Here is a 23,588-nt window from a genome sequence, read left to right as displayed (position 1 = left end):
TAGTATATTTGAAGCTGCACTCACCTCTTCTTCCCCAGCCACAATGTGTTTTCTCTACTGTGTTCTTCATCTTCGTTAATCTCAAAAATGTGTATGTGAATACAGGAGACTTAGATTATCCAAAGCAATTTAAAAAAAAGAAAAGTTGGTAGATTTATACTACCTAATTTCATGATTTACTGTAAAGATAGAATAATAAGGCAATATGGTTCTGGCATAGATTAATTCTTAAAAAGATCAGTGAAACAGAATAGACAGCCTAGAAATAGACCCATGGTTTTACAGTCATGTGATTTTCAACAAAGGTACCAAAGCAATCCACTGAGGAAAGGAAAACCTTTTGTGCTTATGGTGCTGGAACAATATGGTATTCGTATAGAAAAACAAAATGAAGCTTAGCGCCTACCTTATACCATAAACCAAAATTAATTTAAGATAGATCATAGACTTAGATGTAAAAACTAAAATCATACAGATTTTAGTGGAAAACATAGGAGAGTATCTTCATGACTTGGGGGTAGGCAAAGATTTCTTAGAAAGGACACAGAAAACAAATGCCATTTTAAAAATGATAAATTAGACTTCATCAAAATTAAAAACTTTTTAAGTTTTAAGAAAATGTACAGGCAAATCACAGACTGGTAGAAAATATTCGCAAAACATTTGACAGAGGATATATATATATGTGTATACATATGTATATTGTATAGGTATGTATGTGCATATGTGTGTATATATATGTATATCAGGAGATAGATACAGGATATATAAAAAATTCCTACAACTCACTAATAAAAAGATATATAACACAATATTTTTAAGTAGGCAGAATATTTGGAGACAGTTCACAAATTAATATATACAAATAACCAATAAGAACATGAGTGTTCAACATTATTAGTCATCAGAGAAATGCACATTAAAATCTTAATGAGATGCTACTATATATACACTAGAATGGCCAAAATTTAGAAGATTGATAATGCAAATGTTGACACGGTTGTGAAGTAACTAGAATTATCCTGCTCTATGGTTGAAAATATAAATTGGTACGACCACTTTGGAAAACTTACTGGTAGTTTTTTTCTAAAAATAAACATAACACCTATTCTGTGACCCAGCAGTTCCACTGTGAGATATTTCTCCAAGAAAAATGTAAACATAGGTCATAAAAAAGATCAATAGAAGTTTAATAGCAGTTTTATTCATAATAGCTAAAGACTGGAGAGAGCCCACGTGTCCATCAGTAGGAGAATGAATAAGCAAACTGATATATTTATACAGTGGAATACTGTTCATCAATATAAAGGAATGGGTTACTAATAAACGTAACAAAAACATGCTGAGTAAGAAATATCTTACACGAAAAGAGTACATACTAAAGTTTTGTTAATATGAAATTCTAGAATAGGCAAAACTAATCTTCAGTGGGAAGAAAAATCATAATAATGGTTGCCTTGGGGTTGATGGAGTAGGGATTGACTGTTGTAAGGAATTTGAGGGACTTGGGGGCTGATCAATGAAAAAACTATGACCCTTGGACAGGTTTGCATAAGAAAGGAAGTCCCTTACAGCATGAGACAATCTAGAGGTTTATGGCCAAAGGACCACCATCCAAAAAAGGAGGAGGGCAAAGGAATTCCTGAGGTGAAGGAGATTGGAGTGGGTGGCTCTGGAGATTACATGTCTAAATGATATTGCTCAGTAGCACGGTGGGGAGTCTGGGTCAGAGAACTCCAAAGGTGGTAGTGACTTGGGTCTTATAACCACAAGCCTCTGTCTTATCAATGGCTAGCAGGTGTTGGGTGTAGTTTTGTGGAGTATACAAAGCAGGCAAGCTATAAAATGGTTAAAAATCCGCTTGTTTTGGGTTATTTTTTAAATAATTGGGTATATAAAAATGTTAGTTTAGTTCCAGCAGACTTTGGAGCTAATGGATCTCAGCCTGCAACAAAGAGATAAACAACTTGAGCCAATACATAGAGGCTGTCTTCATCTAATTACTATAACAACTGAAAAGGGATAAAAGGAAAATTTTTGGAGTGATGATAATGTTCTATATCTTGATAAGCGTTTAAATTACACAAGTGAATACGTTTGTCAAAACTCAGAAAATATACACCTAAGAATTGTGCATTTCACTGTACATGATATGCATGCCGAAGTATTTAGGGGGAAATGTATGCAGATTTTACTGAAATGTCAAAAATAGAATGGGTTAATTGAGAGAGAGTTAGATAGGTATCTGATAAAGCAAGTACAGTAAAATTTTATTGGTAGAATCTAGTTTGGGATATACATATGTTTATTATAAAACTCTTAATTTTGCTTTTTGTTTAAAAAATTTTATAATAAAGTATTAAGGACCACCATGTGGAGACAGACTGAGGGACCTGTTAGAAAACTATGCCATTGCATTAAAAAAAATTATAGAGCTTTATATTTCTTGACCAAATTTAACCTATAATTTTTTGAAGAAACTCAATCCTATATTTTATCATTTGACTAAAGATCTGTGATGTTTGATCTGTTACAGGGAAAGTCCTTCTGCTAGCGTGGACACATGTGCATTTCTGTCATCATTTTTGTGCTCCAGTAGGACTCTGCTAATTGATGGCCGGGTAGAACTGAAAAGAGGTCTGCAGAGGCAGGAGCGACATCTTTTCCTGTTCAATGATCTGTTTATCGTGGCCAAAATCAAGTAGGTATTCTGGACGCTCTCTCCTGGTTATCATTATAAAATTGCATTTCCACCAACAAAGGTAACCTTTATATTCAATGTTCACTGTAAGAATATCTGGCCTCTGTTACCATAACTAATATCTGAAGTGAGTCTTATATTTGTTTTGTTTTGATTTGGTTTTGAAAAGATGTTTTAATTGTTTATTCATTCAACAAGTGTTCATTTAAGTCCCACTCTGTGCCATTTTCTGAATAAATAAAGGGGATGCAGTGAAGAATATGATGGGTACAGTCCCCGCTTTTTGATGCTTTCATTCTAATGTGTGTAGGGAGAAATGACAAATTGTGCTTAATGCTGTGAAGAAAATACGGTGAAGTGAAATATGGGATATATGTTAGATAGGTACAGTCGGGGGGAAATAAATCAATGAAGAATGAAAAACAACTAGTCATGCAGATATTAGGAAGATGAGTATTCTAGGCAGAGGGAACAGCAGGTACAAGGGTGGTAGGGAAAGTTTGGCCCTTTGGAGGAGTTAAAAGAAGGCCAGCATAATAAGCAGGAAGAGAGTAATATAAATTGAGATTGGAGAAATAGACAAGGATCAAGTTATCAGGACCTTTATGGACTGCATTAATTATCTATTAATTATCTATTGCTGTATAACAAATTACTCCAAAACATAACAGTTTATGACTACAAACATCTTATACATTTTCTCTGAGTCAGGAATCTGGGAATGGCTTAGCTAGTGGTTCTGGCTCAGGGGCCCTCATGAGGTTGCAGTCAAGGTGTTGAACCAGGGTTATAGTCATCTCAGAGCTTAACTGGAGAGAATCTTGAAACTTCCCAGATCACTTATGTGGATCCTGGCAGGCCTCAGTTCCACAATGGCTGCTTTCCAGAGTTCTTCTCCATGTAAGTTTCTCCACAGGGCTGCTTGTAACATGGTATTGTTTCCTTCAAAGTGAAAGATCCAAGAGAGTGAGGAAGAGAGTATTAAAGGGAGAGAACACCTAAAATAGAAGCTGCAGTCTTTTATAACCTAATTTTGAAAGTAGTATACCATCATTTCTGAGGTAGGGGCTATTGGCCACACAGATCAACCTTGGTACAATTGGAAGGGAACTACACAAGTGTATTAGGAAGCCAGGATCATTGGGGGCCATCTTGGAGGATGGGTACCACAAAGGCTATGATAGGAGTTTGGATTTCATTCCAAATGGTTTTAATTAGGGGAGTAGAATAATGTACATATTTTTAAAATATCATTCTGGCTATGATAGGTAATGGATTAGAGGACAGAAAAGAGTAGAAGCAAGGAGACTGGACAGGAGGTTATTGTAGTAGTCCTGATGAGATACAATGAAGGCTTTATCTGGGGAAATGGCAGTTAAAGGAAGGATGCAGACATATTTGTAATATACTTTAGAGGTAACCAAAAGAATTCACATTTCGCTCAACACTAAATGCCAGTGCAGTTATCATCCAACCTAGAACACGATAGTTACAACTTGCTCCCTCCCCCATTCTCACTATTTATGAAACATCATAAAAGAGTAGTTTAACAAATCCAATCTCATCAAAGAGATTTTTTGTCACTAGAGAATAGTAAACTTTTTTCTACTATCTGTACCCTCACACCTAAGTTGTGCCATGTCACAAATAAGATGTGGGTGGGGAGGAGATCAAGATTGTGGAGTAGGAGGACGCTAAGCTCACCTCCCCCAAAAAACACATCAAAAGTGCATCTACATGAAAATAAATTCTCACTGAAAACAAACTGGAGACTGACAGAAAGACTCTTCGGCAACCAAGGCTGTAAAGAAAGATCCACAGGGAGTCAGGAAGGAAGGGAGGAGAAGCAATCAGGTCAGGACTCACATCCCTAGGAAGGGAAGAGAAGAGAAGAGGAAGGAGATATCATGGGCTTGCAGATCCTCCCTGGGGAGTGAGGGGTTTGAACCACATAGTGGGCACCCCAGCCAGCGCTGGGAAGACAAGTCCTCTTAGTTGGTTTGAAAACCACTGACTGACAGGAGGGCTGTAAGAAACCGAGACTCCACCCATGAAGAAATGGACACACTCTTGCTTACTCCCAAAACAAGGCAGAGGAAGCAGATTAAAACTGCCCAGGGCTCTGACAATAGTGAACACCCCAGCCTCGCCTCTAACTCTGGTGCAATTACCAACTAGGGTGAAGGCTAATGTTGCCGAGGCAAGTGTGCACTTGCAGGGGATGGAGCCAGCTCAGACCCAGCACTGCAGTTAAATGCGGCAAGGATGTTTATTGCTGGTACTCACAGAGGGCAACAGATCAGGAGCTGTCTGAAGCTCTGACTGACATGCTGGAGCCATCCCAGTGTGTGCCCTAGCTGCACCAGGTGCCTGCTCCAAATCCCTCTTGCTGCATCACTACTCCCCTCTGGGGTGAAGGTACCATGGCTGGGAGAGGGGAGAGTGCATACTTAGAGGAACAGAACCAGCTCATATCTGACCCTCAGGGCTTCTGCTCCAACAGTATGGACCTGACCCTACCACAAATAGGGTGGTGATAGCTACTGAACATAGGAGAAGCTTAGTTTACACCTGGCTCTGGCACTAGGCCTCTGCCTCCAGCCCTACCTCTCACCAAGGTGATAGCTGCCAACACACCCTGGGGGAAGATATGACGCATGCTCAGTTCAGATCCAGCTCTCCCACCAAAGCCACTGAGAACACACATACTTGAATAGGAATACTCCCGCACAAGGACACTGCTTCAAGACTGGGATAGGTAAGTATTCACCTAATTTCATAGAGACAGAGAAAGTTAAACAAAATGAGAAGAAAGAGGAATTTGTTTCAATCAAAAGAACAAGAAAAAAACCTGAAAAAAACAACTAATGGAACAGATAAATAACTTACCAGATAAAGAGTTCAAAGGAGTAGTAATAAAAAAGCTAATTGAACTTGGGAAAAGAATAGATGAACACAGTGAGAATTTTGACAAGGAACTAGAAAATATAAAAAGTACCAGTCAGAGCTTAAGAATACAATAACTGAAATGAAAAACACTCTAGAAGGAATTAACAGACTAGATAATACAAAAGAATGCATAAGTGTTCTAGAAGATAGAATAATGAAAATCACTAATCAAAAAGAAACTGTAGGACAACATCAAGCGTACTAACATTTGTATTATACTGGTTCCAGAGGAGAAGAGAAAGGGAAACGGGCCAAAAAGGTATTTGTGGACATTATGACTGAAAACTTCCCAAACCTGAAGAAGGAAACAGATAACTAGGTGCAGGAACCATAGAGAGTCCCAAACAAGATGAAACCAAAGAGACCCACACCAAAACATACCACATTAAAATGGCAAAAGTTAAAGATAGAGAGACTTCTAAAGGCAGCAAGGAAAAAACAAAGTGTCATGTACAAGGAAACCCCCATAAGGCGATCAGCTGATTTTTCTACAGAAACTTTGCAGGCCAGAACAGAATGGCATGATATATTAAAAGTGCTGAGAGGGAAAAACCTACAACCTAGGTTACTCTACCTAGCAAGGTTTTCATTCAGAATTGAAGGAGAGATAAAGAACTTCTCAGACAAGCAAGAACTAAAAGAGCTCATCAATACTAACTTGACCCTAAAACATGTTAAAGAGCCTTCTCTTAGTAGAAGAGAAAAGGCTACAACAAGAAGTAACAAATTACGGAAAAGGAAACATACAACTAATAAAGGAAAATATACAGTAAAGGCTGTGGATCAATGACTTAAATAAGACAGTATGAAGTCTAAAGGACAAAAATTGTAAAAATCAACTATAACTAAAATAAACAGTTAAGGGATAAATATGAACTTGTGAAATAGGACATCAAAAACACAAAATGTGGGGGAAAGAAGAAAAAATGTAGATTTTTTTAGAATGTGTTTGAACTTAAATGACTATCAGGTTAAAACAAGTAGATATACGTCAACATATATGAACCCCATGGTAATCACAAATAAAAAAACCTACAATAGATACACAAAAACTAAAAAGAAAGGAACACAAATATTCCACTAAAGAAAATCATCAAACCACAAGAAAAAAGGAACAGAGAGGAAAACAAAAACACCAGAAAACCAATAACAAAATGGCAATAAGAGTACCTATCAATAATCACTTTAAATGTCATTGGAAAAAATACATCAAAAAACATTGATTGTATTAAAAAATCCAAGATCCATCTATATACTGCCTACAGGAGACTTACTTCACAGTTAAAGACACATACAGCCTGAAAGTGAGGGAATGGAAAAAGATATTTCATGCAAATGGAAAAGACAAGAAAGCTGGAGTAGCAATACTCATATCAGATAAAGTAGACTTTAAAACAAAGGCTATAAGAAAAGACAGAGATGGGCATTAGGTAAGGATAAAGGAATCAATACAAGAAGAGGTATTATACTCATTGACATACATGCACCCAGTACAGGAGCATCTAAATATATCAAGCAAATGTTAAAAGAGAGAAAATGTTAAAAGGGAGAAACTGACAATAATACAATTATAGTAGGGGATGTGAGCACCCCACTTACATCAATGAACAGATCATCCAGACAGAAAATCATTAAGGCAACAGTGGTCTTAAATGGCATAATAGACCAGGTGGACTTAATAGATAGCTACAGCACACTCCAACCAAACCCAGCAGAATACACATTCTTTTCAAGTGTACATGGAACATTCTCCAGGATGGATCACATACTAGGCCAGAAAACAAGTGTCACCAAATTTAACAGGATAGAAATTATATCAAGCATCTTCCAATCACAACTGTATGAAACTGGAAATCAATTACAAAAAGAAAAATGGGAAAGTCACAAACATGTGGAGACTAAACAACATGCTACAAAATAAACAATGGGTCAATGAAAAAAATCAAAGAAGAAATCAGAAAATACCTTGAGACAGATGAAAGTGGAAACAGAACACTTCAGAGTTTATGATATGCAGCTAGAGTGGTTCTGAGAGGGAAGTTTATAGCAATACAGGCCTTCCTCAGGAAACAAGGAAAATCTCAAATAAACAACCTAACCTACCATCTAAAGGAGTTAGATAAAGAAGAACAACGAAAGCCCAAAGTCTTTCTTTCTTTGGCTAAGGTATTTTATTTGCTCCATTTTATGCTGAATGTTGACAATGTTTGCCTAAAATTGTTTTGAGTTTATTGTCATTCTTTTCCATACTGAATTAGAACAAGTATTAAAGCTGGATGCGACCTTAGGGACCACTTTTGATATTCATTAGAAAGCTGAATTAAAAGTTATTTTTCCTATGGAAGTAGGGCTTTACATTTTTTTTAAAACAATGTTTATGAGCATCAGAGTATTTAGAAAGAAGCTGATATTATCTCTGTTAATAGCCATAGAGCACCTATTTGGAATTTACTAAAAGGAAATGAAAGTAGTTATTTCATACCCTCTTAAGCCATCACTATTCTCATATTTTATTTCCTAAACAAATAGGGAAGTAATGATGAATTCTGTGTAGGTCAAAAAGATGAGGAGAAAAAAAGTTCTGATTATTAATCCATTACCAGTAGAATTACCATCAGATACTTGTGGAATATACCATATTCTCTACCCCAAAACGTATTTAATAGACCATCTCCATCTTAGAATGGAGGGAAATCTCTCTAGAATCCTATGTATTTCAACGGTTCACTGGAATTCATACTTTTAAATTTCCATTGGAATAGTCTAATACTGTTGGAAATTGAGAGTGAAAAATCTGAAGATACACACTGTGACCCTAATACTATCCATCTTAATATAAAGTTTTATTGGAATACTTGTTTTAAATATTTTTAAACTAGTACCTCTAGCTTTATGGACATAAATGTTCATGAGATTTCTCCCCTACTTCCATAATAAACAGTCCCATCAGAAAGCCTTGTAGGTGAGGAGATTTGAAAAAGTAAGTCTTAAGATAGTAAAGCTGAAGGAAACTTCATGGATACAAAGTCACCTCCAGGTGCTTTGTAAGAATGACTATATCCAGGGCTTTTTATAGATACTTAATGGTTATGAGCATAAACAAGCTCAAGAATCAACCCTGCTCAGGTTCGGATTCTAGCTCTGCTAGTTAAGCTGTTTGACTTTTGGCAAATTACTTAACCTCCCTGTGACAACATTTCCTCATCTCTAAAATGTTTGAGGATTAAACTTAATATGTGTAAAGTGTTAACAGTGACTGGCAAATGGTAAGTTCTCAATAAATATTAACCATTAGAATGGAAGTATTGTTTACACTTTTGGACAGTTCCTTGTTTTTTGTATAATGAGGTGGAAATCTTGGTACTTTATTGATCTAGGGAAGGAATCGTTGGAATGGCTTTTTCCAAGTCAATAGGTATACAAGTTCCTACATGGTATTTGAAGTATCTAATATAAAGAGAGGCCTGCATTAAAAAACTCAAAATGTATGGAAACATACTTTTCCTTGGAAAAGATTCATAGTTTCAGTTTTATATTACCTAGATAGCTGCCATCAAGAAATAAGATTTTTAAAAGGAAAAAACAAAAGAAGTAGGATTTTACTTTTTAAAAAATCGAATGATTTATAGCAATAGGGTGAAAAATACTGAAATGAAATATAGAATGAAGGCATTGTGCCTCAAGGCACTTTTCTATTGTACTTACATTGTGTGCGCTACAGGAAGCATAGATGAGGCTTTGAATCTAGATTATTCTTCATGTATAGTTCCTGAAAAGTCCCTTTACATTTTATAAATCCTACTGAAGAATTTTAGCTTTAAATATTCCATGACGAGTTTTAGGGATACTTCCATATGAAGCATCTTTGATTTCATTTTAGCTTTTAATGTTTCCATAAATGGCTCTGAATGATAGGCAGTACCGACGTGTCCCTGGGCTTACCAGTGCCTTCTAACTATTTAAGTCTCAGGTCCATTATGAGCATTAAAACTGTAAACTAGGTCAAGAGATATGATAGTGTCAATATCAGGATTGTAAGGGGGATTAGATAGAAATTGTCAAAAAGCAATTTCATTGCCAGCTTAAAAGTAAATTACCTTCTCTGTACCCAGAGATAAGTATTAATTGCATCAACTCTACTTAAATATAATACTTCCTGGCATCTTTTTTTTTTTTTCAGCTTAGTTTAGGGTCTATTCTTAGGCTACAGTTTTTTCAATTTTAGCCAAAATATAAGGGGAAATGGTTTAAAAAGGAAATTTAAAATAATCTTTGCTTCTAAAGACTAGAAAATCATAACCACTCAGTTGGAAATGCATTGTAAATTTCTCTAATTAATTCCAGTTTATATTTTTTAGTGCATATAAAGTGAAAATTTTATAAATATTTTAATAAATAATGTTTATGTTTAATCTTTTATTCAGCCATATAAATAAATGGCTATTTATATATAAATAAATAAATCTTTTATTTTATAAATAAATAAATGGCTTTTAATAAAAGCCATAAATAAATGGCTTTTATTTTATAAATAAGTAAATGGCTATTTATATATAAATAAATAAATAAATCTTTTATTTTATTTTATTCCAAATAATTTTATTTTATTTTATTCCAAATAATTTTGGAAATAAGCAAGTTGTAAATAATAAAAGAATTATTTTTTTATAACAGCAGTAAGTTTAAAATTAGGTTTTTGATCCAAACGCAATGCTCAACGTATAGAAAAATAAAGTTGCCAGTTTATGGCTATTTGCTGCCATAAATGCAGGCATGAGGACCAATACACCAAATGTTTCAACGGCCTTTTTGGGCTAAGGTAGCCAAATGTTACAATTTACTGTGGTAGGCACTGAAGGTAAGAAAAATGAATAAGACATTCTTTGCCCATGATTAGTGGAAACTGTCCTCTTATCACAAGTATAGAAGTTCTCATAAAATTTAAGAAACAGACTAACAAAAAATCTTGTCTGGTTCTTATCTTTCTAGATATAACAACAACTTTAAGATAAAAAATAAAATAAAATTAAGTGACATGTGGACAGCAAGCTGTGTGGATGAAGTGGGAGAAGGCAACACCAATGCCCTGAAATCCTTTGTCTTAGGCTGGCCCACAGTGAACTTCGTGGCCACTTTCAGGTGAGAACCATAGCTTGTCCTGTATTCACATGGGTTAGCTACTGTGAAATACAGTCAGCTATGTAATTTCTAGGATGGAGACAAAAAAAGTTAATGCAGTTTTGTTCCCCTACTTTTTAAAGAAAAATATTTTATTCTGATTGATCTGTTCTATTTTGTCAATAAGTTCATTTGTATTCTGAAGCCAATAACTCATCTTTTGGCACACCCCCAATAAAGACACCTGTATGCCTTATGTTTCTCCCAAAGAGTTTTTTATTAAAATATGTGAAATATAATGATAAATATTGAGAACTCCTGGAATCATTTACCTTGGTTTGAGCTGTGATTTTTAAAGGGGCTACTGAAACACCTCAAAGACCATAGAAGAGGAATAGAGTGGTCAGAGCTCTAGGACCCCCCCCCCCAACATCCCCTTCCCTCATGTTTAGGTATTTTCTTTGTATATTGAGTTTTCAAGTTGGCTTTTTAAACCACTGAAACAGACCTTTTACTGAAAACAATTTTATAAAATACCCCAATTAAGCTTGAATAACTGGTTTACACTCCCAAATTTCTTAAAAACTAGTTTTTAATTATAGAAATAAATTTAATGTCATGAAATAATGTGTTTCCTAAATTGCTTTCTATAGAGATGCGACAATCAAAAGCAAATTTATGACTCAAGGAGTGAAAGTCAGTTTCCTAAGACTCACTCCTTGGCTGGGATGGAGTTGGAGAATGTACAAATAGAGAATCTTTGTGCTCTTATCTGAACATGCTGATTGGTACTTTTTAGTTCAGAGTGAGCATACCAAAACTCAAACTTATGATTTTGAACGATTGTGCCCTCAAGTCCAACATTTGTTTTACATTTAAAAGAGCTGGTCTTTATTTCATGCACACATTTTTCTTTCTACTTCTCTCCTCACTATCATCAAACTCCTCAGGCACCATCCTAAAGCCAGAAAACTAAATGTTTTAAGCTGTTAATCTTCTAATAAAGGAAAGGCATGCCATTAAATTCTATTATGCAGTATTGGCCTACCACAAGATATTAAGAACTTATTTGGAAGAAACATGTATCATTCTCTGCATATCTTCTTTTCCATGACAGACTTCTCTAGATATTATCAATTCCTATTATTTAATCTTAGAGTTTACAGCTGAAAGGAAGTGATTTCAAGTGAGGGGTGGGACTACATGATGTCTTTAATCAAGGAGTTTCCATAAAACTTCTTTAAGAAGAAGGGAAAATGTAGAAACAAGTTTTGCATACACTGTAATTCCTCAAAAAGTATAGTACTTTAACTGAATGATTAACATCACTAGTGATGTTGTGTGAATATCATCTATGCTTTGATAGAATGTAATGAGGAGCAATTCACTTCTGTGGTATTTCTCCCCCAAACCCATAACCCCAGTCTAATCCTGAGAAAAATATCAGACAAGCCCAAATTGAGGGATGTTCTGTGGGGTTACCTGACCAGTAAGCCTCAAAATTGTCAAGATCAGAAAAAAAAACAACCAGGAAAAGACACAAAAAAGGTCACTAAGGAGACATAATAACTAAATGCTATGTGGAATCCTCGAATGCATCCTAGAATAGAAAAAGGACATTAATGGAAAAACTGGTGAAATCTGAATAATCAATAGTTTAGTTAATGGTAATGCACCAATATTGTTTTCTTAGTTTGACAAATGTGCCATGATAATGTAAGAGGATAACATTAGAGGAAACTAAAACTGGGTGTGAGGTATACAGGGATTCTCTGTACTCAATCTTTGTAACTTTTCTGAAAATCTAAAATTATTTCAAAATTAAAAGATTACTCTTAAAAAAAGTAGTGTTGAAGAATTCGGACTCTGGTATGGCAGAGTGACGTATTAACAGACTGACCACTCTATAGATAACAACTGTAAACTCTGAACAAAACACAAACAACAACTCCCAGAAGGTTCTGGAAAGTGAACAAAAGTTGGCAGATTTTGGAGAAGAATTGAAACTTTTTCAAATTTTATTATTTATTTATTTTTGGCTGTATTGGGTCTTCATTGCTGCACATGGACTTTCTCTAGTTGCAGCAAGTGGGGACTACTCTTGTTGCAGAGCGCAGGCTCTAGGTGCATGGGCTCGCGGGCTCTAGAGCACAGGCTCAGTAGTTGTGGCACACGAGCTTAGTTGCTCCATGGCAAGTAAGATCTTCCTGGACCAGGGCTCGAACCCGTGTCACTTGCATTGGGAGGTGGATTCTTAACCACTGTGCCATCAGGGAAGCACCAGCACTGAGCAAGTTTTCTGTTTTTAAGGCATTATTAGCCTGAGGAAAGGCTGCAGTCAAATCATGGTGCAGAGCAACTAAACTGACGAAAACCCAGTCTTTCTGGGCTGAAACACCAAAGTACAGAGTCTGGGTCAGCCACAGCCACAGGAACGTGAGGGAGGAGATCTCAAAAAGAAGAGTATCAGAGAAAGGAAGCTCCAGATTTTTTGTTTAGACTCTGCCTAAGTCTCTGGCTGAATGCTGAACCACACATGCATGGAACAGACTTTAAAGGAGCTTGAAGCTAAGGCTAAAAGAATTGAACTGAGGTGCTGCTCAACACAGGTGAAATAGAGTTTGCAGCTTGAATCTAATAAAGTTAGTTGTCTGTTAAAACAAAAACATCATTATTTTGCAAATATAACAAAACTCAGAGTCTCTAAAACACAACATTTATGATGTGTAGAATGTAATCTAAAATTTTTTAACATATGAAGAACCTGAAAAGGAAAAAGATAACAAATAGAAGCCAATCCTGTGATGATCTATTTGTTGGAATTACTGTAAAAGAACTTTAAAGCAGCTCTTATAACTATGCTCAGTAGGTAAAAGGAAAAGCCAATTGAAATGAATGAAAAGATAGGAAATCTCAGCAGAGAAATAGAAAATATTTTTTAAAAGCCAAATGAAAATTCTAGAACTAAAAATTGTATCTTAAATTTTAAAAAATTCCCTCTGTGACTTTAGTTGCAAAATGGAAATGAAAGAGAAATGAGTCAGTGAAATTGAAGGTATATCAACAGAAATTGTCCACTCTGAGGAAGAGAGGAAAAAAAACATTTTTTTTAATGAAAAATACATCACAGACTTATAGGAAAACCAAAATGTATAACATACATGTAACGGGAATTCCAGAAAGAAGAGAGACTGGGAATGTGGCAGAATAAATAATGGTTTGAAAACCTCCCAGATTTGGTGAAAGACATAAATGTAAGCTCTGTGAACCCTAAATAGGAGTAATGTGAAGAAAACTTCACCTATTCATTTTATAGACAAACTGCTATAAACCAAAGATAAGAGAAAATCATGAAAACAGCCAGAAAAAACAACACATTACATATAGTGGGACAACAATTTGCCTCACTGTGGTTTTTTTCATCAGAAATTATGGCTGTTTCAGAGGTCAGTGAAATGACATCTTTAAAGTGTTTAAAGAAGACTCATTAGATTGATCAAGATGGCAGAGTAGGAGGATGTGGAACTTACCTCCCTCCACGAACACATCAAAAATACATCTGTGTGTGGAATAATTCTCACTGAAAACTAACTGGAAACTGGCAGAAAGACTTCTGTACAACCAAGGCTGTAAGAAAGATCCACATGTAATCAGATAGGAAGGGAAGAAAAGTGATCAGGCTGGGACCTTGCCACTGGGAGGGGACTCAGAGGAAAAGGGAGATTACACAGGCAGAGACCTGCCCTGTGGAGTGAGCAGTTCAAGCCACAGATTGGGCATTCCACTCCTGGCGTCCTACACAGGGGAGACCAGCCCCCTTGGCTGGTTGGAGGACTGCTGGAATTAACAGGAGGGCTGTGGAAAACTTAGACTCTGCTTGCACACCCATACCCAGAAACACACACACACACACACACACACACACACACACACACAAGCTGGCTTGCCCCTGAGGCAGGTTGGAGAGGGCCGATAAAGGATCACTCTAGTGGCTGCTAGTTTCCTGTGACCATCTCAGTGTGCGCCTCGGCTCTGGCAGAGTGAATGCTCAAGCCCCGCTTGCTCCATGTTGCAACTCCCCACTGGAGCGAGGGCTGCCATGACTAAAGACAGAGCTTGGACCACCAAAGGCAACTTGGTCCTGGGGTGGCATCTGGGTGGGGTGGCAGTGTCCATTGTTGGTACTTACTTAAGTAGTGCATCAGAAGCAGCCCAGAACTCTATATAACAGCCAGTCCACCACTGCTCATGCCCAATATATGGAGAGAGTTCACATGGACCCCACTTGCCCTGCAGTACAGCTCCCCAGTGAGGTGGAGAGGAGGGAGAAGGACAAAGGGAACTTGGACCCAAGGCTGCCTATGAGCAGATTAAGGAAAACAATTGCAGATTCCTGCACAGGCAGCAGATTAGAGACAGCTCAGATATCTGTCGGAGGCCAACATTAGCCAAGAGCCAACACAGGGCCCCCTTGCATCAGCACTGCCACCTCTGGAGCAAGGGTTGCAGTGCTTGACGAATTGAAAGCACACACTTAACGGGAACAGAGCCAGCTCAGGACTGAATCTCAGGGCTTTTGCTGCAGCAACTTGAGATCCACTGAGTAGAGAGGAAGTCCTGCCTCACACGTAGCTTCAGCTCTAGCCTATCCATCTCCAGCCACACCCACTACCAAGGCTATAGCTGCCAACACACACTGAGGAAAAATGTGACTTGTATCCACATCAAATCCAGCTCTCCCACCAAAGGCACCGGGCACACACAGTCTGTATAGAGATGCTCCCACATAAGTACACCAGTTCAAGAATATCATATGTAAGTGTTTCACCAAAATTCATAGAGGCAGAGAATGTTAAGCAAAATGAAAAGGCAGAGGAACTGGTTTCAACTGAAATAAGAGAAAACCCCTGAGAGAAATAAATAATGAAACAAATAAACAATGTATCAGACAAAGAATTCAAAACGTTTATAATAAAAGTATTAGCTGGCTTAGGGAAAAATAAATGAACACTGAAATTTTTTAACAAGAATCTAGAAAATATGAAAAGACCCAGTTAGAAATGAAGAATTCAATAACCAAAATAAAAAACACACTAAAAGGAATAGCAGACTATGTGACCTGGAAGATAGAATAATAAAAAGTACCAGATAAGAACAGAAAAAAAATTTTAATGAGAAAAGTTTAAAAGATCTCTGGGATAACATTAAGCTTACCAACATTCACATTATAGGAGTCCCAGAAGGAAAAGAGAGGAAGAAAGAGATTGAAAATATATTTCATGAAATTATGGCTGAAAACTTCCCAAACCTGAAGAGAGCAACAGATACCCAGGTACACGAAGCACAGAGGATCCCAAACAGGACAGGAAGGAGTGACGTGATGTATTCAAAGTGATGAAAGGGAAAATCTTTCAACCTATGATACTCTACCCAGCAAGATTATCATCTGGAGTCTTAGGAGCGATAAAGGACTTCACGGAAGGCAAAAACTGAAAGAATTCATCAGTACTAAACCTACCCTAAAATAAATGTTAAAGGGTTTTCTCTAAGTGGAAAATAAGTAAGACTCTATAGGAAAGGGAAAATTCCACTAGGAAAGGCAAATAATACTAAGAACTGAGGATCAACTGCTTAAGTAAGCTAGTATGAAAATAAAAAGAAAAATTTGTAAAAGTAGCTATAACCACAATAAACAGTTAAGGGATAAACATGAAAATGTAAAATATGACATCAAAAACACAAAATGTAGGAGGGGGAGTAAAAATTATAGATCTTTTAGGATGTGTTTGAAGTTAAATGACTACAATTTAAAATACGTAGATGTAGTTGTAGGTCAACATATATGAACCCAATGGTCACCACAAATCAAAAACCTACCATAGATACTCAAAAACTAAAAGGAACACAAGCATACTACTAAAGAAAATCATAAAACCACAAGGGAAGAAACAGAAAGAGAAGAAACGACAAGAGAAGAACTACAAAAAGCAACCAGAAAACAAGTAATAAAATGGCAATAAGTACATACCTATTAATAATTACCTTAAATGTCAGTGGACTAAATGCTCCAATCAATAGACATATCTGGCTGATTGGATTAAAAAAAAAAAAAGCAAGACCCACCTATATGCTGCCTACAAGAGACTCACTTCTGAGCTAAAGACACACACAGACTGAAAGTGAAGGCATGGGAAAATATATTTCATACAAGTGGAAAAGATAAGAAAGCTGGAATCTCAATACTCATAGCAGACAAAATAGATTTTTTAAAAGGGTATAACAATAGACAAAAAAGGGCATTATTTTATGATAAAGGGATCAATAAAAGAAGAGGATATTATACTCATTAACATATATGCATCCAATACAGGAGCACCTAAACATGTAAAGCAAATATTAAAAGACATAAAGGGAGAAACTGACAGTAATACAATAATAGTAGGGGATGTTAACACCACACTTACATCAATGGACAGATCATCCAGATAGAAAATAATTAAGGCAACAATGGTCTTAAATGGCATAATATACCAGATGGACTTAATAGATAGCTACAGCACACTCCAACCAAAACGAGCAGAATACACATTCTTTTCAAGTGTACATGGAACATTCTCCAGGATAGATCACATACTAGGCCAGAAAACATGTGTCAGCAAATTTAACAGGATAGAAATTATATCAAGCATCTTTTCCAATAACAACTAGAAAACAATTACAGAAAGAAAAATGTGAAAAACACAAATACTTGGAGACTAAACAGCATGCTACTGAAGAGCCAATGGGACAATGCTAAAATCAAAGAAGAAATAAGAAAATACCTTGAGAAAAATGAAAATGGAAACACAACACTCCAAAATCTATAGGATGCAGCAAAAGCAGTTCTAGGAGGGAAGCTTATAGCAATACAGGCCTTTCTCAAGAAACAAGAAAAATCTCAAAAACCTAACCTACCATTTAAAGGAATAGAAAGAAAAGAACAAAGAAAGCTAAAAGTCAGCAGAAGGAAGGAAATAGTAAGGAACAGAAAGGAAACAAATAAAATAGAGACCAAAAAAAAAAAAAAAATAGAAAAGACCAACGAAACCAAGAGCTGGTTTTTTGAAAAGATAAACAAAATCGATAAACCTTTAGTTAGGCTCACCAAGAAAAGGGAGAGGACCCAAAGAAACAAAATAAGAAATGAAAGAGAAGAAATAACAACTAATACTACAGAGATACAAAAATCATAAAAGAACTCTGTGAACAGTTGTCCAACAAATTGGCAGCCTAGAAGAAATAGACAGATGTCTAAAAATATACAACCTGCTAACAGTGTATCAAGAGGAAACAGACAATTTGAACAGACTGATCACTAGTACTGAAATTGAATTTGTAATTTAAAAAAAACCTACTAGCAAACAAAAGTCCAAGACCAGATGGCTTCACAGGAAAATTCTACCAAATATATAAAGAAGAGCTAATTCCTATCCTTCTCAAACTATCCCAAAAAATTGAAGAGGAGGGGACACTCCCAGACTCATTCTATGAGGCCACCATTACCCTGATACCAAAACCAGGCAAAGACACTACAAAAAAGGAAAATTACAGGCCAGTATCTTTGATGAATATACATGCAAAAATCCGTAACAAAATATTAGCAAATGGAATCCAACAGTATATAGAATCATACACCATGATGAAGTGGGACTTATTCCAGGGACACAAGGATGCTTCAGCATTTGCAAATCAATCAGTATGATATACCGCATTAACAAATGGAAGGATAAAAATCACATCATTGTCTCAATAAATGCAGAAAAAGCATTTGAAAAAATTCAACATCCATTCATGATAAAAACCCTCATCAAAGTTGGATTAGAGGAACATATCTCAACATAATAAAGAGCATTATGATAAACCCAGAGTTAACATCATATTCAATGGTGAAAAACTGTTGTTCCTCTAAATTCAGGAACAAGACAAGGGTGCTCACTCTCACCACTTTTATTTAACATAGTATTGGAAGTCTGTGCCACAGCAGTCAGACAAGAAAAAGGTATGAAATACATCCAAAGTGGAAGAGAAGAAGTAAAACTGTCACTATGCTGATGACATGGTACTATGGATAGAAAACCCTAAAGTCTCCACCCAAAACTATTAGAACTAATAAATGAATTCAGCAAAGTTGCAAGATATGAGCTTAATATACATAAATCTGTTGCTTTTCTATACACTAATACTGAACTATCAGAAAGAGAAAGCAAGAAAACAATCCCGTTTAAAATCACATCAAAAAGAATAAAATGCCTAGGAATAAACTTAACCAAGGAGGTGAAAGACATATACACTGAAAACTATGAAACACTGAAGGAAATTGAAGATGATACAGAGAAATGGAAAGATATCCCATGCTCTTAGATTTGAAGAATTAATATTGTTAAAGTGGCCATACTACCCAAAGCAATCTACAGATGTATTGCAATCTGTATGAAAATACCCGTGACATTTTTCACAGAACTGAACAAATAATCCTAATATTCATATGGAAATACAAAAGACCCTGAATTGCTGAAGCAACCTTTTTGCTGAAGCAAAAAAGGACAAAGCTGGAGGTATCACCCTCACAGACTTCAAACTGTACTACAAAGCTATAATAATCAAAACAGCATGATACTGGCACAAAAACAGATACATAGATCAATGGAATAGAATAGAGAGCCCAGAAATAAACTCACACACCTACAGTCAGTTAATCTACAACAAAGTAGGCAAGAATATACAATGGAGAAAATAAAGTCTCTTCAATAAGTGGTACTAGGAAAACTGGACATCTACATGTAAAACAATGAGATTGGAACATCCCCTCATACTGTATACAAAAATAAAGTCAAAATGGATTAAAGGCCTAAGTGTAATACCAGAAACCGTAAAACTCATAGAAGAAAACATAGGCAGAACACTCTGACATAAACAGTGACAATATTTTTTAATCTATTTCCTAAGGTAAAATAAATAAAAGCAAAAATAAAGAAATGAGATCTAATTAAACAAAGAGCTTTTGCATAGCAAAGGAGACCACTGACAAAACAAAAAGACAACCTACAGAATGAGAGAAGATATTTGAAAATATGATCAACAAGGGGATAATATCCAAAGTATTTAAACAGCTCGTGCAACCCACTATCAAAAAAAAACAAACACCCAATCCCAAAATAGGCAGAAGACCTGAATAGACATTTTTCCAAAGATGATTTACAGCAGACACGTGAAAAGATGCTCAACATTGCTAATTGTTTGAGAAATGCAAATCAAAACAATAATGAGATATCACCTCACACCTTTCAGAATGGTTGTCATCAACAAGAACACAAATAGCAAATGTTTTCGAGGATGTGGATAAAAGGGAACCCTTGTACACTGTTGGTGAGAATGTAAATTGGTGCAGCCACTGTGGAAAACAGTATGGAGGGTCTTCAAAAAAAACTAAAAACTACCACAGGATCCAGCAGTTTCACTCCTGGATGTATATACAGAAAAAAAATGAAAACACTAATTCAAAAAGATACATGTACCCAATGTTCATAATGGCATTATGTACAATAGCCAAGATATGGAAGCAACCTGTGTCCATCAACAGATGAATGGATAAAGAAGATGAGGTGTGTCTGTATGTACACACACACACACACACACACACAATGGAGTATTACTCAGACATAAAAAAGGATGAAATTCTGCCATCTGCAGCAATGTGAATGGACCTTGAGAATATTATGCTTAGTGATGTATGTCAACAAAAGACAAATACTGTATAATATCACTTATATGTGGAATCTAGAAAGTAAATCAAATGAATGGATATAGAAACAGACTCAAAGATACAGAAAACAAAGTAGTGGTTACCAGCGGGGAGAAGGAAGGGGGGAGGGGCACGTTAGGGGCATGGGATTAAGAGATACAAACTACCCTGTATAAAATAAATAAGCAACAAGGATATATTGAACAGCATAGGGAATTATAATTATTATTTTATAATAACTCTTAATGTAATATAATCTATAAAAATACTGAATCACTATACCGTATACCTCAAATATAATACTGTAATTCAACTATACTTCAGTTAAAAAATTAAGTATTTAAAGAAAAAGCTTTCAACCTAGAATACTATATCTAGCAAAAATATCCTTCAAAAAATGTTTTAAACTCTAAGAATTTCTCACCAGCAGAACTGTACAAAAAAGTAAATGCTGACAGAAATTTTTCAGCCTGAAGTGAAATGATATGAGAGTGGCTCATATCTTTACCAAGGAGTAAATAACATCAGAAATCATTTATATATCAGGAAATATTAAGAAAATCTAGGGCTTCCCTGGTGGCACAGTGGTTGAGAGTCCGCCTGCCGATGTAGGGGACACAGGTTCGTGCCCCGGTCCGGGAAGATCCCACATGCCGCAGAGCGGCTGGGCCCGTGAGCCATGGCCCTTGAGCCTGCACGTCCGGAGCCTGTGCTCTGCAGCGGGAGAGGCCACAGCAGTGAGAGGCCTGCGTACCGGGGGAAAAAAAAAAAAAAACCTATCTTGAGCCCCCATTTTGCCAGGCTTTTAGGAAATTAAATTTTCTTCTTTACTGGAGCCCCTGTTTTCTTAGGGTAGAACCAGGATATGGGAGACTTCTGTGATACCTTCGAAACAGATGAAAAGTCTGACCTTCAGTCTCTTTGTGGCCACTGCTGACATTATCTCTGCTATGCCCAGAGTTGTTCTTTGACATCCGAGATACTCTGATTCCTTGCCACTTGTGGGCTGCATGTATCTTAGCTGATGTAAAAACCTTGGTACCTAGGAACAAGCCTCCCCACTTGCTCCTTATAACCATTTCCTCTGGGGACTTTCTGTTTCTTTAGGCACCTCAACTGAGTGACATATGGTTCCCAGCTAACTCTTAGGGATAACAGACCCTATCTCCTCCCAAGTTAGAGGGAATCTTTCCAATCTGTCTTACTCTTTTTCTTTCTCTAAGATATGTGGCTTTCTTCTCTCCTGGCTCTTATCATAGGTGTTTATTAAACTCAGAGCTAACCTTGATTTTGGAGTACTTCCATTTTTAGTTCTGTAAAAATGCCTGAGATGAATAATTACCAAGGAAAGAGAAGTCCTGGATTCTTGCATAGAGCAGGAGATGGGGAAAATACAAGAAGATTACCAAATCAATGTCAATGAATTAACCTGATGCATTTCATAATTTGCTTATTTTGAAGTAATTGTATGCTACATATTCAAACAATGGAACACTATACAGCAATGAGAATGAACAAGCTAAAACCACATACAGTAATATGGATATCTCACAAATATACTGTTGAATGAAAGAAGCCAGATACAAAATAGTACATACTATATGGTTACATTTATATAAAGTATCCAAACAAACAAAACTATTCTATTTTGTTAGAAGTCAGTATAGTGGGAACTAGTGCCTGAAAAGGAACACAGGGAGACCTTCCATGGTGGTTTTCTGTTTCATAATCTGTGTGCTAGTCACATGGTTGTGTTCAATTTGTGAAAATTGTTCAAACAGTACATTTAAGCATTGTACAGTTTGTGTCTTACAAGTCAATTAAAAGTTCAAAAAATACTAAGTGTTTAAAGGGGTAATTTTCTTTAATTGCTTTGAAAAATGTTTTAAGGTCTAAAGAAAACTCATCTATTTTTCAACACAGATTTTTGCTAAATAAGTGTAATATTTGACATAAATGAACCTAGAAAATCTTCTGTTTATGAAAGAAGACATCAAAGATTGTAAGGAGTTGTGAAAGATGAAAATTGGTCAGTGGCAAAAGAGATATAATACACTTTCTGATTACCAATTCTGGGAAATTGCTTATGGAGAAAATTGCTAGGCTACAAAGAAACAAATTACAAATATTTGTTAAGTATATTTTTCTGGAACAAGAAAATAACTAGGGTTTCCAACTTCTTTGAGAAGATTAGAAACATGATTTTAAAAGCTAATGAGCAATAAGGCCATATAGAAATAAACTTTATTTTTAACTTTAAGAATTAAATGCAGCAGTGACTTCAGCAGTAAAATTAATAATTAATAGTTATTTAGTTGTTAATGAATTGATCTTAATTAGAGGATTATAGTAATTAAGAATAAGTTCTATGAACTCATTGGCTAAATTATAGTTCTGCCATATGTATAGAGAAATAAGTGTTTCTTTTCCTGACAACCAACTGGTTTCTGGGCCAAGATATTTCCATCGATGTGCCAGATTTCTCCTTAACCTCTTTAATCTCAAATGAAGCATATTTTCTATTTGCATGGCACTTAAAACTACAAAAACACTCTGAGATAATTAGCCCAGTTTTACAGATGTGGAAATCGAAGCTTAGCAATGTTAAGTGATTTGCCCATGATGATATATCTTGCATATATTTTTGAAACAAGTGTTTGGATTCCAAATCAAGTACTCTTTCCACTATCAGGGTACCACTTGTAAAAGAGCCATAAAGTAAGAAAGTGGGTCTGTCTTGGATCTTTCCAAGAGGTTTTAATAAAACTACGCTTAACTGTGTAGTTCTGCCTAATGGGCATTTTCACTTCAGGGTTCTTCAGAACACAGTCATGCCAGGGTTGCAGTTGTGTGCACCCACATCAATAACAACAGGTTGTTGATATTTCGTTTTGACTGACAATCTTAATTTGTTAGAAATAAGTATTTTATGTGGTTTAATTTTCTCTCCCATTTTCTTTGATTGTAGTTCTCCAGAACAGAAGGACAGATGGCTCTCTCTCCTTCAGAGGTATTTTTTCCAGTATATATATATATATA

The 23,588-nt window shown here is 36.0% G+C and overlaps 1 protein-coding gene across 1 annotated transcript in view; it reads left to right on the top strand.

Annotated features, from left to right (window-relative positions):
- ARHGAP20 (Rho GTPase activating protein 20) overlaps positions 1-23,588 on the top strand; it is a 144,975-nt gene that overhangs the window by 82,024 nt on the left and 39,363 nt on the right. The window contains exons 3-5 of the mRNA XM_024754254.1: positions 2,537-2,701; positions 10,640-10,789; positions 23,518-23,559. Of these exons, the coding sequence (XP_024610022.1) occupies positions 2,537-2,701; positions 10,640-10,789; positions 23,518-23,559 (357 nt within the window). The remainder of the gene's footprint in view (positions 1-2,536; positions 2,702-10,639; positions 10,790-23,517; positions 23,560-23,588) is intronic.

The sequence above is a fragment of the Neophocaena asiaeorientalis genome, unplaced genomic scaffold, assembly GCF_003031525.2.
Source record: "Neophocaena asiaeorientalis asiaeorientalis breed wild unplaced genomic scaffold, Neophocaena_asiaeorientalis_V1.1 scaffold21, whole genome shotgun sequence".
Taxonomy (NCBI): Eukaryota; Metazoa; Chordata; class Mammalia; order Artiodactyla; family Phocoenidae; genus Neophocaena; species Neophocaena asiaeorientalis.
This window is presented reverse-complemented; position numbering and strand designations above follow the sequence as displayed.